This window comes from Trichechus manatus, unplaced genomic scaffold (assembly GCF_000243295.1).
Source record: "Trichechus manatus latirostris isolate Lorelei unplaced genomic scaffold, TriManLat1.0 scaffold00036, whole genome shotgun sequence".
Classification (NCBI taxonomy): domain Eukaryota; kingdom Metazoa; phylum Chordata; class Mammalia; order Sirenia; family Trichechidae; genus Trichechus; species Trichechus manatus.
In genome coordinates this window covers 3,777,971-3,792,612 of record NW_004443972.1, presented here as the reverse complement: position 1 = coordinate 3,792,612, position 14,642 = coordinate 3,777,971, and the positions used below count along the sequence as shown (strand labels likewise).

General features: G+C 41.2%; 1 protein-coding gene across 2 annotated transcripts in view; it reads right to left on the bottom strand.

Moving 5' to 3' along the window:
* The window catches only part of KIF5C (kinesin family member 5C), a 170,579-nt gene that overhangs the window by 74,580 nt on the left and 81,357 nt on the right, over window positions 1-14,642 (bottom strand). The window contains exons 4-10 of one of the 2 annotated variants that reach the window (XM_004375369.2): window positions 13,742-13,846; window positions 9,175-9,223; window positions 8,842-8,897; window positions 8,074-8,161; window positions 6,070-6,194; window positions 2,637-2,741; window positions 2,078-2,226 (exon numbers count right to left, since the gene is read on the bottom strand). In XM_004375369.2, coding sequence (XP_004375426.1) covers window positions 2,078-2,226; window positions 2,637-2,741; window positions 6,070-6,194; window positions 8,074-8,161; window positions 8,842-8,897; window positions 9,175-9,223; window positions 13,742-13,846 — 677 coding nt within the window. The remainder of the gene's footprint in view (window positions 1-2,077; window positions 2,227-2,636; window positions 2,742-6,069; window positions 6,195-8,073; window positions 8,162-8,841; window positions 8,898-9,174; window positions 9,224-13,741; window positions 13,847-14,642) is intronic. The other variant, XM_023730384.1, reaches the window with a different exon arrangement.

The window sequence follows — 14,642 nt, the reverse complement described above, 5'->3', positions numbered from 1 at the left end:
TAGCGCTTACCTGTTAAAATAGCTATGAGGATTCTGACTTGTCTGGCACAAACACTAGGAACTAAAAAATCATGTTAGTGATGATGAAGATGCTGATGACGACCTCACTAAGATCAAAAGAAAAAAAAATCATTTGAACTTATACCTACAACTCTTCCTGTAGACAGCTGTAAACACCCACTAACAGCAACCTTGCAACAGACACCCCAATGCCCTAGGGTGACTGCTTGCGAAGATCCAGAACATTTTTGCCTTGTCCACAAGGATTTCTTAAAGAGATGTTTCCTTTATAAATGCATTTGTCGTTTACTCAAACATGACTTCAGAAGAAACTGTGAAAGCCAAAAAGTTTAAGACACCAGGGGGACAGGGGGCAAGATGATCACCATAACAGTTGATGTGATCCTTGAGAAGAGTAATCCCATTGACCTAAGCATTTAGCTAATCAAGGAACTGATTAGGGAGGAAGGACCCAAATCCAGTTTAAAAGATATATTAGTTCTACAAGATCTCAACGTAATTATTATTTACCTAGAAAGCCCACAGGTGCCACGACTGTGTAACTCTATGTTCTGCTGAGGGCTCAAGAAATGACTGGGGTTTAAGGCAGTTTAAACAAGCCATACCAATTCCCCATACAGAATGCCCACCCCCATCAATCCTTTCTTTAGGCGCCTGAAACTACCTCTCAGGCAAAGCCACACAGCACAGTCCAGGAGGAAGGCAAAAGGTGCACTCTGTGTAGTCACCTACAAATGAGGCAGCTAAAGCCCACAGAGAGCTGGTAACTTGTCAGAAGATCACATCATTTTTCAGAGCTGAAGGGAATGATGGCAACAGAGTCCACATCTCCCAATCTCAGGTCCAGGCTCAGCCCACTGAGCACTGAACATGCTCAGATCACCCAAATCCACAGCAGACCAAGCACTCTGGGAACTAACACCTAAGGCAGCGAAGTCTGAGAGGATGGGGGCTAAATACCCCAAACTGAGGAAACGTGACTGAGGGAGGTTAGGACGTGGGCAATGGGGAGGGGGTGGACAAGAAAAGGAAAGGAAGGTATGAGCCAACTAACCCACGCACATACATGTTGTTTTATAATTACTGAATTGTCCTTGCTGCCCACTGTAATTTTATGTGTCAGCTTGGCTAGGCTATGGTGCCCAGTTGTTTGGTCAAACATACTGTGATGGTATTTTGTAGATTGTAACATTTACAATCAGATGACCTTTAAGTAGAGAAGATTAGCCTTGATAACGTGGGTGGGTGGACTTCATCCAATCAGTTAAAGACCTTAAGAGCAAAAACTGAGATTTCCAAGAAGGAGCTCTAACAGAAATTCTGCCTGAGTTTCCAGCTTGCTGGCCTGCCCTACGGAGTTCAGACTTGCCAGCTCCCATAATCGCAAGAGGCAATTTCTTAAAATAAATTTCTCCCTCTCTCTATAGATATATATATATAAATACACACATATCCTATTGGTTCTGTTCCTCTGGAGAACCCTGGCTGATACACCCACTAACACGTAACACCTCCCAGAGATCCAGGCAGTATCATTTGGGCACTGAAGATGGCTGCTGCCTACCCCTTTCCTCGACACCCATTCTGTACCCCTGCCCCTCGGGCTTAGTACCAGAATTCCTTTTCCTCCCTTTTCTATTGATGCCACTACTTTATATTCATATAGGTTCCCATTGTTCTATCGGCAACTTTATAATGGATCCCAAATCAGCCTTGGGTTTTACACATTTGAGATCATGCGAACCTCAGTTAGGTTTCATCAGTTCCGTGATGAAATCAAAGAGGCACTCCACCAACACTGATATCTATAGTAAGTTTGGGCCTTTTTTTTAATATCATATCTTTGATTGGCATGTTTCTGCCTATTATCTAAAAACACAATTATTTGTTTAGCCTCAATAAAGAATGCCACAAGTTTACAGATGACCTGCTAGATGCAATTTAGTCCCAGGCTGTGTGTACCTCACTTTGTTACTTCTCTGACACCAGCCCCTTCCCACTCACTCCTGAGAACTTGGGAAGCTCAGAGGCATGGGGCACAAGAGACCACACCCACCTTTGTCCAAACATAAGCGTGGACTTGGTCTCAGCCTCATTGAAGACAGAGGGAGAACAGCAAATGACAATGGTGGTTCGACAGTTCCCACCAAGCGAGTCCTGAAGAATCCGAGTCATCTTACTGTCTCGGTACGGCACGTGTGTTTTCTATTTAGGAAAAGAAAGAAAAGCCTTGGTTTTGACAGTCCATCCAAAGAAGAAACACGGAGGCAAGCAAGTCAATGAAAGAGACGCTGTGCTTAGAAACCATGTAAAATAGGAATTTGTGGCTGAATCTTTAGACCTTGCCCAAGTTCAGAATGTCTGTTCTGTGACCCGGGAAATTAGCACCACCATTCACACATTTCAAGGGATCGGATCTCCTAGCAAGTACAGTGTCCACAGCCAGGATTCCCTCTGTCCCCTTCCAAATGTGAAAAATACTGATTTGGCAAATGTTGTGTTATCTATATTTTTACAACAACAACAAAAGAATTTCTGGAGTGCATAGCAAAGAGTGTGACCCAAAAGACCACTTCATATAATATTATTTAATAGATGAGAACAGGATTACTTACTGTCCCTTCTGCCAAGGCAGAGATCACGTTTCCAAGAGCAGACAAAGACTTATTGATATTTTTAGCTTCGTCGAGAACGGCTCCCTCGGCACCAGTTTTGCTGACCTACCAGAGAGAAGAGAAAGCAGTGAGGTATGTGGGACAACAGAAGCACCAAGTAGAAAACGCAAGTTAATAGGAAGGCGAAGGGAGAATCCTCCTGGAACGCAAGTAAAAATAAGAGTAAATAAGAGCCACACTGATAAATCCATCCCCCACACTTGAGGCTGGGGATCTGTTGTCTCATCATTTTCCTCTCAATTAGGTTTTAGGGGAATGGCTGAAATGCCTCAGGTTGGGGAACTGCAGATGCTTCCCCTGGGGACACCCATCCAGGGAAACTTGGCTCCAAAAGTGCTGTTTCCGCAGGTAGGCAGGGGTCCTGAGAGACTGAACTACAGGCTCCATGCTGGAGGGAGCCCAGAGAGAGGCGTTAAGAGAAAATGCTGTCCTGAGTCACAAAGAATGGATATATAGCGAAAGTGTAAATTACAAGTTCCAAACTCAGGCAAAGGGCAACAGGTGTCAGGGATAGTTGTCCTGACTGTCTGTTTCTTACCTACTTATTCCCTGGTATGGACTGAATTATGTCTCTCCCGAAATATATAATGAATTCCTGGCCCCTGCACCTGTGGATGTGATCCTGTTTGGAAATAGATCTTCTGTTATGTTAGTAAGGTCATACCACCATACAGTGGATCCTAAACCTAATTACTTCTGAGTTATAAAAAGATCAGAACAGACACAGAGACACACACAGGGGAAAGACAGATGCCACGTGAGGATCGTCTACAAGCCAAGGAACCACGGAATGCCCAGGGCTACCGACAGAGAAGGAATCGACAAGGCAGAAACCCTGATTTGGACTCTTAGCCTCCAAAACTGTGGGATTTTGTGCTATCTGAGTTATGGCAGCACTAGATAACTAAGACATTCCCATGGGGGAAAAAAAGTAACAATTACCCAAAAGGGAAAAAACTTGGAGGCATGAAAAGTCAAGAAAATGTATATTACGTTGTGAATTGGTCTTGTTTCCTCTGTAGCCAGAGGGACCAGAGCCCCTGATCTGCTGTGTTATTACTGGTAAATTCACATTTCCAGCATTCGCTCTAGGTATAAAGCAGTTCACAGATGCTAGAAAAAAAGAGGGAACTCAACGTGATTCATAGCTCTCCTGACTAGATAAGTGATGCTGGACGAGCAGCTGCTCTCTGAAGGAAGAAAAGGGAAATGATTTTAAACCATGTGAAGATGGATTTCAATTGCATATAAAGGAGAAGTTCCTAATGCTAGAGATGAATGCACTTTCTGGGGAAGGTTTTTGCAAATAGGATAGATTCTTATCTTTGTTGGAATTACATGTGTGATACCCCTGCTTATGGATAAAGAAATAATGTAGCTGATGGGTCGCAAATAATAATAGTCTATTTACTGTGTTTTTCAAGGCGCTTTCATATTTAAGCATCTTAACTCCACAAAATATGCAAGACAGGTACTATCACTTTCCTTTTACAGATAAGGAAACTGAGCTCCAGCGATGACGAATTGCCAGCCCAAGGGAAGCATGCCATTTATGGGAGATGGGGACTAAAGCCCTGGGTTCTATTCTCCTAACACTGACACACTGATGTGCACACATCCAAGGCAAAGGGAAAAAGATGTGAACAAAAGGAACTATGTGAAGGACCAGAACTTTAAAATGCCTCATGAACATCACTTGCAATAACCATCAACACTGTGCAGAGGACAGGCCACTGCTCTGAAATGCCAGCATTCTTCACCTGCAATTAGGCCCTCAATACCCATCTCGGGCTCTAGAGGGGAAAGAGAGGGCAAGCACAGAAAAGTGCAGGGGTCACTCAGGCTCTCTGCATCAACCTATGCAGTTGGTGTGTCAATAACACCAATCCTGATTGTTAACGGTCAGTCTAGAACTAATATTGAATGCACCGTGGACTACCAAAAAAACAAACAAATCAGTCTTAGACGAGATACAACCAGAATGCTCCTTGGAAGCAAGCAGGGAGAGACTTCAGCTCCCTTACTTTGGACATGTCATCAGGAAAGACCAATTGCTAATAAAGGACATCATGGCTGGTAAAGTAGAGGGTCAGTGAAAATGAGGGAAACCCTCAATGAGATGGATTGACACAGTGGCCGAAACAATGGACCCAAACATACCAACAACCCTGAAGATGGCACAGAACTGGGCAATGTTTCATTCTGTTATACATAAGGTAGCCATGAGTCAGAGCCAACTGGACAGCAACTAACGATAATAACAGAACTAAACAACAAAGCACCATCATGTGCATTGAGTGAATTTCTGTTTAAATCAGGTTACAGGCCCATACCAGTGAAATTCTGGGTTTCCAGCCAGGAATATCCACATGTTCTATGCTCACAGCTTTACAAAAGCATGTGAGGGGACAATATGCAAGTAGCCATTACTTACTTGGACGTCCGTGGCATAAAGTGGCATATAGGCAACTCAGGGATGTGGTGCAGTAAGGAAGGATCAGGGATACAGTTAGGGAGACTGACTGAGCTTCAAGGCTACCCTGACAGAGATAATCAGGGTGACACCAGTGACGGTGGAGGCCAGAGGGTATTGTGAGCACTGACTTGCTCTGTGATGTCATCCGAGGGGATCAGTGTCCCCAGCCTGATCAAGAGCCTCCATCAGTGCTCTGGAAGCAAGGCTGCTAGGAAGCAGGTTGGCCTATGTGGGAGGCCTATGTGGTGTGGAGTACAACCCCAGCAAGCGCCTGGGAGGGGTGGATACAGACGCCAAAGAGAAAGTCTTGACACACCAAAAAATGGTCAGAGCTTGTGGCTAAAAGACTGACAACTGGCTTCATAGCCTCAAGGAACCGAGGCCACCCATGTGAGACACAGAATCAGTCCATGCCTATTGCCGACAGAATCAGGAAACGCAAAGAGCGCTCCACGTTTCAAATCTTTTATCAGCAAAACAAACCTGCAGGGGCAGGATTGTCACATTCCAATGACAAAGCCCTTTCCTGGCCTTCTTGAGTCTGGTACAACACAAGATCTTTCCTTTTCTCAAGTTTTGTCCCTCCTATATTTGCACAGTTTCTTTTGCTAGGCTAAGTTGAGACAAACGCTTGTCTGACATTGTCACCAAAGCCTATTGGGCATAAATCAGAGTTAGCATTCAGAGTGCTTGCCTGTGACATGAACAGGGGAATTCAGGGCCAGAAAAGAAAGAGCAGGAAAACAAAGGTTAAATTTAATAACTTCTTGGCACAACATCAGAAACTTTAAAAGCTCTTTAAAACCAGGGAATAGGAAGGTACAAAAATTATACCATTGTACACTGAAGCAAATAACAGGGTAAAATTATAGATAATACAAATAAAGAACCAATTACCTTTTCGCTCCCAGCCAAATCAACCAGATAAAGCTTCCCACTGAGTTTTTTTTCAGTCTCTACATTCTCTTGTTTAATATTAATCAGGAAGATACTGTGACTTCTAGAGCTGTGTTCATTCATGTCTGAAAAGCAAAATAGTTTACCGCTCTATAAAGAACATATAAATTTAAGTAGCAAACCCCTCGCCTAAAAAGCAAAACAAATTATGCCCAATAGCTCCATTTTTTTAAGTAAGCCTAGCCAATTTTAAACCTTATCTGAGACCACTGTTTCTTCTTAAAAATAATGCTCATTCTAGAAATGAAAGATTCAAAATGTCTCAAGTAGAACAGAAATTCATCTAAAAATCTTAGGCATAACCAGTTCTCTAGCTCGGACCAAAGCCCCCATCCTCCAAGACCCAACTCAAGCCTGACTCTCACCTGGAAGAGCTCACAGATCCCCCCCTCTCCCCGCTCAATTTAACCCCTCACACATGCTAGGGCACACAGAAGCTCTCAAAGATTAAATATGCTTCATTAGGATGGGGTACTGGAAATAAAACTGTTTTTGGACCCTGGACCTTGTCCACCAGGCAGACGGAGACCCCAGAGACTGTCACGTTCAACTTTCACTAGCAGTCATTTCTCCAAACCACCTTACCAGAATGATAGGAAAAATAGTAATGTTCTAGACCAAAACAGTTGTTAGGTATGCCATGAATAATTCATGATGAACCATAGTTTAAGCAACAGAGTGAATAACATTTTTATAAATAGAGATGCTATTACTATAAGAATATCAATCTTACATTCTGTCATATATGTGCCTGTGTGCGTGTATATGTGCACATGCATTTTAAGAAGAAAAAAAGGAGTGGAGTTTGGCCTACATGGGGGGACTGTAAGTAAGTACAGGTTCACCTATAAATTTGCCACATATATGAATACCATCTGATATACTTATTGGAGTAAAGGTTGAAAATTACAGTTCTGGATCATGGATTCATAGAATCTTGGGTTGGAAAAGACTTAAAGAATATAGACCAGCCAGCAAGCCAATGCTGAAATCTCTTCTACAACATGACAGGGGACTGACTAACTCTCTGTGTAGCAGGCTTTACTAGAAGGATTAGAGAGTTCTTCCTGTGGTAGGTCAAAACCTGCCTCCCTATAGCTTTGACATCCTACATCGTTCTACCCATTCAGACCAGAGTAGCTGACCTTCTTTCTTAAGGACAGCACCTTGAACGTGTTAAAACATAACTGTATTATCCACGCCCCCTCCCCCAATTTTTTTTCTCTCCTCCCAGCTCTCTTCTTTAGTTCCTTCAGCTCCTCTTCCTATGAGCTCATTTGTCCACATCCCTCTGAAAAAGACAGAAAATCCTAATCTTTTCATGGACCCTCTGCTGCCCTGATACCACATGATCTGCTTCCCTGAGATGTGATGGACATGCTGAGGAAGGAACCGCAAGGTAAGGGAACCGATTCGAATGTGTCTGTAATTAGCATGGCGTCTAAAAGTTCATGATAAAGCTCCCAGATCTGCTTTCTCAGTTCATCCATGCCTGCCTTTTCCTTTTTTACAGAGGGCAGAAATCTGACATGGTTCCTTTCAAAGAGAATGACTAGCATACAGAATTTGTTGGTTTGGATTTTTGTTTCTTTTTTAAATTTGAACAATAACAAGGCTAAAATAAATTCAGAAGTTTCCCCCACTTTGGATGGAACATTTTGTTTGTTTTCTGCAATGTTCAGGGTTAGGCTGTCATCACGGTCCAATGAGTCTCATGCAACACTTCCCAGACCTCAGAGTATTCTCTGGATATAAGGCACCGTTTCACTTGACTGCCGGGCAAACTCCTACAGCACACACCCTCGTGTTTGAGTCACGGCCACTGCTTTTCCAACCACCTTCATATCCGCTATTTCAACTCTACCTCAGTGCCCGCCTCTCCTGGTTAGCAGGCAAACATTTTTATCCCAAGTGACAGGGGAGGACCCCAACCACCATGCTTACTTGTTACGGCCACATGTCGGTTTGCTTTTCCTTCGTCTATAACATCCATGACCTCTTCGGGGCTTGACACAAACCGCTCAGTGCACCCCTGGAACAGAGTCCACAGGTTCACCATTTAAAACACTGAAAAGCAATATTTTAAAACAGCTAAACATTTTTCCATTTCTCTTCTAGAGGAGCAATTGAATAGAAAGGCTGAAGTGTAGATCCGACAACTTTTCCTCCTTGCCTAGGACTTACATTCTACATTAAAGAAAAGTCTGAGTAAACCCGAGGAAAACCAAATACCTGATTTTCTTAGATTTTTGAGTACATATTCATACTCAACAGCATGGATACAGGAGATTAAAAGAAGAAAATTAATGAAAGAAGAAGAAATGGACAAAGTTTGGCTTTGCCCTCCCATCTTTATTTATTTAACATTTTAGGCACCAAATTTAATTGGACACTTTGAAGTTCTAGGCACAACGCTATGAAAGACTTCCCCTAACCGTCAAATAGAAACCACTGCAACTCAATACCAAAGCCTCTTTAAATGTGAATATTAAATATTTGTTCACTTCTGCAGTTCTTATCTCATATACTTAGATATTTGTGATAAAATTATGTCAAGGAGAAATAAAATTTAACCAGATGAACATTAAATATAAGGAACATGGTTAAATAGCTATATGCCCTTTATTGATCATATTCCGGGCATCTGATGTGATAATTATGATGGTGAGTGGAGAGAAATCAATTGCATCACCAATCAAGTCTTCCTCATACCTTTACATATGGGACTCTGTTTTTATCTTCATGAACAGCCAAGTTTGTCTTGGACACTATAGAGATGATAATGACAACATGCAAAGAAGAAAAGAAAAGTTAAAGACCCTATATTGGAGGAAAAATAGAAATTGTTACAGAAGATAGGCAAATCTAATCTCTTTGCAATAAGCAAGTTTAAGCCTTGGCTGAGAAAAAAGCACATAGCCCAAAAGCAATAGAACACCTCTGTAAATTTTCATTAATTCTTTAAGCAGAAGTGCAATAAATCCTCTCAACCTTCCTGGATTTTAGTTATAGAACAAATAAAAGACAAGCATTGAGGTTACTCACCATCGAGTAAGTCCCTTATTTTGTCCAAGTAGATCTCAAAATAGGAAACCTGGTTAAAAACAAATTGAGTTTGAAACAGAAATGCCACGCTGTATTTTTAAAATATCATTATTAGAACTTATAAAAGCTTTTGCCATGCATAGTTAAGAAGAGCAAGAAGAAAGGATCCAAAGTAAAGATACAGAGAATCTTTGGGTACAGAGTTCTAGCCTGATTCTACTGTATTCTTCCTGCTTCTGATTCGTCTGCTTGCTCTACGCCTCCCTGCCCAAGTGTGGGCTACTCTGTCAGTCCAGGTGTTGTTTACATCATGTGCTAGGAAGCCACTTACAGGAGGACACTAGGTTTGACCTTAAATAAGCACGAAGCAAGTTTCTGGGTATGTCAATAACCAGAATATAAACATCCTTTGCAAGTAATTGTCAAAAATCTGTAGGACTCACTTCAAGTATGATACCGACAGCTTCATCAGACCAGGAGAAGAACAAGGTCCAAACATTCACATGAAGGAAACAGGGAGGGGAGGTTAAGGGCAGGGTGCTTGGAAGGTCAAGAGCTCAGAAAGAACTGGGGGAGAACTGGCGATGGTGGCCAAGTGTAGAGGGTTCAGGAAGGATTTGAACAAAATGAGATTTAATGGAAGGTGACTAGACTGTGAGAGGGAAAAGAAGCATTTGAATTCATTATTCTCAAACTTCAGCCCCAGCACCACCTGCACCAGTATCACCTACAGCGTGTGTTTAAATTGCAGAGCCCTGAAATCTAATCAAGTCCTACGGAATCAGAATCTCAGGGAATGAGACCTAGGAGTCTGCTCTTTAACTCCCCAGTTGGTTCTTATGCCTGCTGACCTTTGCGAACCACTGTTAACTGGATATGTGCTCTTGGGCAATTAATTCACACATAACCAAGACCTTAAGCCTCAATTTTTCCATCTAACAAATGAAGCCAATAGATTTTGGGATGTCAAAAATTCCCTCTAGGATTCTGCACTCTGTCTACATCTGCCATCTGCCTCCCAGGTTAACTTTTCTCTCCCCCATGTTCATAGGTTTCTCTAAAATCTAAACAAGGAAATGGACCAAAAAGAGAATAGTTGTAAAGCTGGGATGTGGACCCTCAGGTGAAACCTTGCCCCCACATCACAGCTGTGGGCCAATCCTGCCACTAGTTAGGGGGCCATGTGGACTCCCTACCTGAACGCTTGTAAGATTCACTGCCACTGTCTATCATCACTTACATTACCACCTAGTGAAACTTCTCCCCATTGCCTGAACCCTTATGGGTCAGACATGTCCAATTCTAGATATCTCTAACCAGGCCCTTCCTGCAACCAACTCTACCTTCGTCTGATTCTCATTAAGACCTTTCTGTTATCTTTGAAATATTAAGCACATGGGCCTATTTCCATAGATTACAGAGAAAATTCATTACATCTACAAAGCAATCATGAACTAGATATTTAACAAACAGGGCAGTTAGAATCCTGTCCACATTAAGTAGAAAGAGAATTCTGATTTACGAATTTATTACCACAGCACATACTGGTTATTTTTTTTGAGCTTTGTTTTTGGTTTTCATTTTGTTTTGTCCTTTCAAATTATTTACAAGACAAGGTAGAAGAAAAATAAATAAGCATTGTTCGGTGTTAAGAAATAACATGTTCAGAAATAATGTTCTAAAACCTATGGGACTCATTTTGTGGGGCAGATTTTCAATACTGCCTTAATCAAGCCTCTTTTTCTTGATTAAGGCTGTCACTGCTCAGTTCAAAATACAAAGTAGTCAACAGCTAACTTGCCCACCCATTACAATTATTTATGAAATGAGTGTGGATAGCTACAATTGCATAACAGAAACCTGGACTGTTAAACTCAGCCCTAGAGACTTAGAAGGTGGTATGTTTTTCCCATTATGCTAGGGCTGTTTTTATCTTAATAAAATTCTGATACAAGACCCTATTTTTCATATACATATTTTTTTATTGTGTTTTTGGTTAAAGTTTACACAGGAAATTATGCTTTCATTTAACAATTTCTATACATATTGGTCAGTGACATTAGTTACATTCTTCACAATATATCAGCAATCTCATATTTCCTTTCGGTTGTTCTGTTTCCATTAACGTAGCTTCTCTGTCCCCCCTTGCCTTCTCATCTTTGATCTAGGGTAACTGTTTACCATTTGATTTCATCTAGATGATTATTTTGAGGAGCACAGTACTCACGAATGATATAATTTATTTTATGGGCCAATCTGTCATTTGGCTGGAAGGTGACCTCTGGGAGTGGTTTGAGTTCCAAATTTAAAGAGTATCTCAGGGCAATAGTCTCAGGGTTTCATTTAGTCTCTACCAGTCCATTAAATCTTGCCTTTTTTTAGGAATTTGAGTTTTGTTCTACACTTTTCTCCCATTCTATCCAGAACCATCTATTGAGTCCCTAGGCAGAACGATCAGTAGTGGTAGCCAGGCACCATCTAATTCTTCTGGTCTCAAAGTAGGTAATATTGTTGTTCGTGTAGACTACTAGTTCTACATACTAATTTTTTCTTTGAGTCTTTGGTTTCCTTCTTTCTCTTTTGTTCCATATGAATAGAGACCAATAGTTGTATCATAGATGGCTGCTGACAAGCTTTTAAGACTCCAGATGCTACTCACCAATACAAGACCCTATTTTGAACGCAGTAATTGGTTTAACATCTTACTCCAGGATTATCACATAAGAACCCTGCTGTAATTTAAAGTATTTAAATGCAAACAGCCTTAAAGATGTACTAAGCTCCTAAATCTTGATCCAGTCAAAGCAATAAGCTTCTGTATCCTTAGATATAAGAACCCTGGCAAGAAACAGAATCAGGCTTCAGCCAACAAATGGAACTGTAAAGAAAAGGGATTTTTCTAGATGTAATTTATAATTGGGCAAACAGTTGTTGCCTTGTTTTTATGTAATTTAGTAAAGGCACATAGCAGAAATAAGGGAGGAATGATAATATAATGGAAAAAGCACTGCATGTGGGGGATGGTCAGAAGACCTAGGGTCTATTTTCAGCTCTGCCCAATAACTTGGTATGTAACTTTGGCCATTTAATTATACTTCCTTGAACTTCAGTTTCCTTAGCTCTAAAATGAAGGGCCTGATGGACTAAGGTCTCAGCCTAAAGGGCTATCTCTTAGGGCTGACCTGCTCAGCTCCACATCCCCGGCCTCCACTCTATCCCTCTCTCAACACCCTCTCCACGGTCACAGTGGCAGGGACCAGACAGCTAATAGGACCGGGGATGAGCACTCACTGCAAGCTGGGCCAATGAGCCCCTTCCCTAGGGCGTTTGGAAGCAGAAAGAAGAGAATTTGGGGCAAGAGCTGTCATGTCACCCAAATAGGAGAAAGACAGTCTGGAGCAAGAGAAGGAATAAAACAAGAGGGCAGAAAAGCAGTGGTTGTAATGGGTACAGGGCTTCTTTCAGGATGATGAAAATGTTCTGGAATTATATAGTGGACATGACTGCACAACTTTCTCAATATACTAAATACCATTGAATTATACACTTAAAAAGCACAAATTTTATGGTATGTGAATTATATCTCAATTTTGAAAAAGCTAAAGAAATAAAAGTGGAGACTGGATTTCCTGATTCTCCACATCCCCTCAGCTCCTCCCCCAATGCCTGCCATCAGGTTCCATATCTTTTAACAGCTTCCTCTCTTCCCTTAAACAAGTGGCTTTCTGTCACTTACAAAGACGTTCCAAAGAATACATCCCTAATGCCAAATTTTATGACTTAAAAACAGCTACAGTAAGAGAGTAGAAAGCTCCCTTTCAACTCAAACTTAAGCCAGAACAGAGGTTGTGATAAAAAAAAGATAAAATAAAAACCATCACCAACAACAAAAATAATAGAATGAGAAGGAGAAGATAAACAAGAAGCATTCTCTTCTCCAACACTTCCCAGAGTATGTTCTTCAGAACACCAGTGTGTTATACTCTGAGGGTAAAAAATGTTTCCATAGTCACATAAGCTGAGAAAGGAAATACACTACATGCCCTTTTGCATAGCTGAATTGCACAATAGCACATTAAAGCTTCTGACAGTTTACTGTTGTTCACCAAAGCATTTTCCCAACTTAGTTAGCCACCAAAAAAAAAAAAAAGCCTGTTTCCATCGAGTCGATTCCGACTCATAGCGACCCTTTTTCTCCCGTATCCCACCTATAAACAATGAGGAACTGTGTTCCATGGAACACACTTTGGGAAATGCTATCCTAACTCAAACATGGACACATTCCAGTCATAGCTTCAGAAAGCCACAGGGTAAAGGGTAGAATTTAGGCAACTATCAAGATGACCTCATCCTAAACGAGGGCTTTTACTTTAATTATCTCAGTATTTCAAGCCAACCACCCAGATATGCAAAAATTAGCCTAAGTCATTAAATAAGAACTATTGCTTCCTTTACTACAGGGATGTTACTTAAATTTGATAAGATCATCTTTTACAGCTACATAAAGGAGATAAGTCTAAGAAACACAATTTTTGGCCCAGTTTCTTCTGTTGGGACTCCATCTTACCTTGATGTGAAATTCCAGGTTTTCATCCATGGAATAGATATGATCAAAGATGTCGTGTGCAATCCTCGGGATGATTCCCATAAGTTGAGGGTCATGCAGCTTCCCCTATAAGCAGAAAATACAAACACAGGCAGTTTAAAAGCTCTGGGAAATATGTGAGAGAGAAAATAGATCATACCTGAGTTTCCTAAACAGAACTCCATGGAACAGGGAACATCTACCCATGGTCTATCTGCTCCCTCGGGGACCTACTTGACATGCCAACAGACCAAAAGTTGGCAGAATAACTCACTGTATTGGCCTTTATACCCAGCAGGGAGAGCTTGTTCTGTCAGGTTCTGCCGCTCAGGGCAGCAAATCTGTGTGTGTGCGTGTGTGTGCGTGTGTGCGTGTGCGTGTGCGTGTGCGTGTGCGTGTGCGTGTGCGTGTGTGTGTGTGTGTGTGTGTGTGTGTGTGAAGGAGGGAAGAGGAGCAGGAGAATATATGGGCAACTTCAATGTATTAAATATGGTTTGTTTGTTTTTTTAATTTTTAGAACCTAGCAGTCTAAGTAAGTTAATCTCCTTCAATGAAATCCCCTTGCAAGTGAATAGACATAATTTCATTAATGTCATCATTGCTCAAAAATGTTTAAGAACTTAACTTCTGGAAATACCTTTAGTATCATTTAACAAGCCAATCAAGAAAATCAGTTGTAACAGCTTCTTTTTAAAATCTGCAATTCCCAGTTGGATGATTGACTCCAATAACTTTTGTGTAATTTTTGGTTGTTTTTAATACTTAAATCCACTGTTTAAATATTCTCTAATTCTTTTTTCCACTTCTATTCATTTGATCTACAGGGTAAATCCATTTATATGATCCAAAATTTGCCACCTCTGAAAACATTCAAAAATATAAG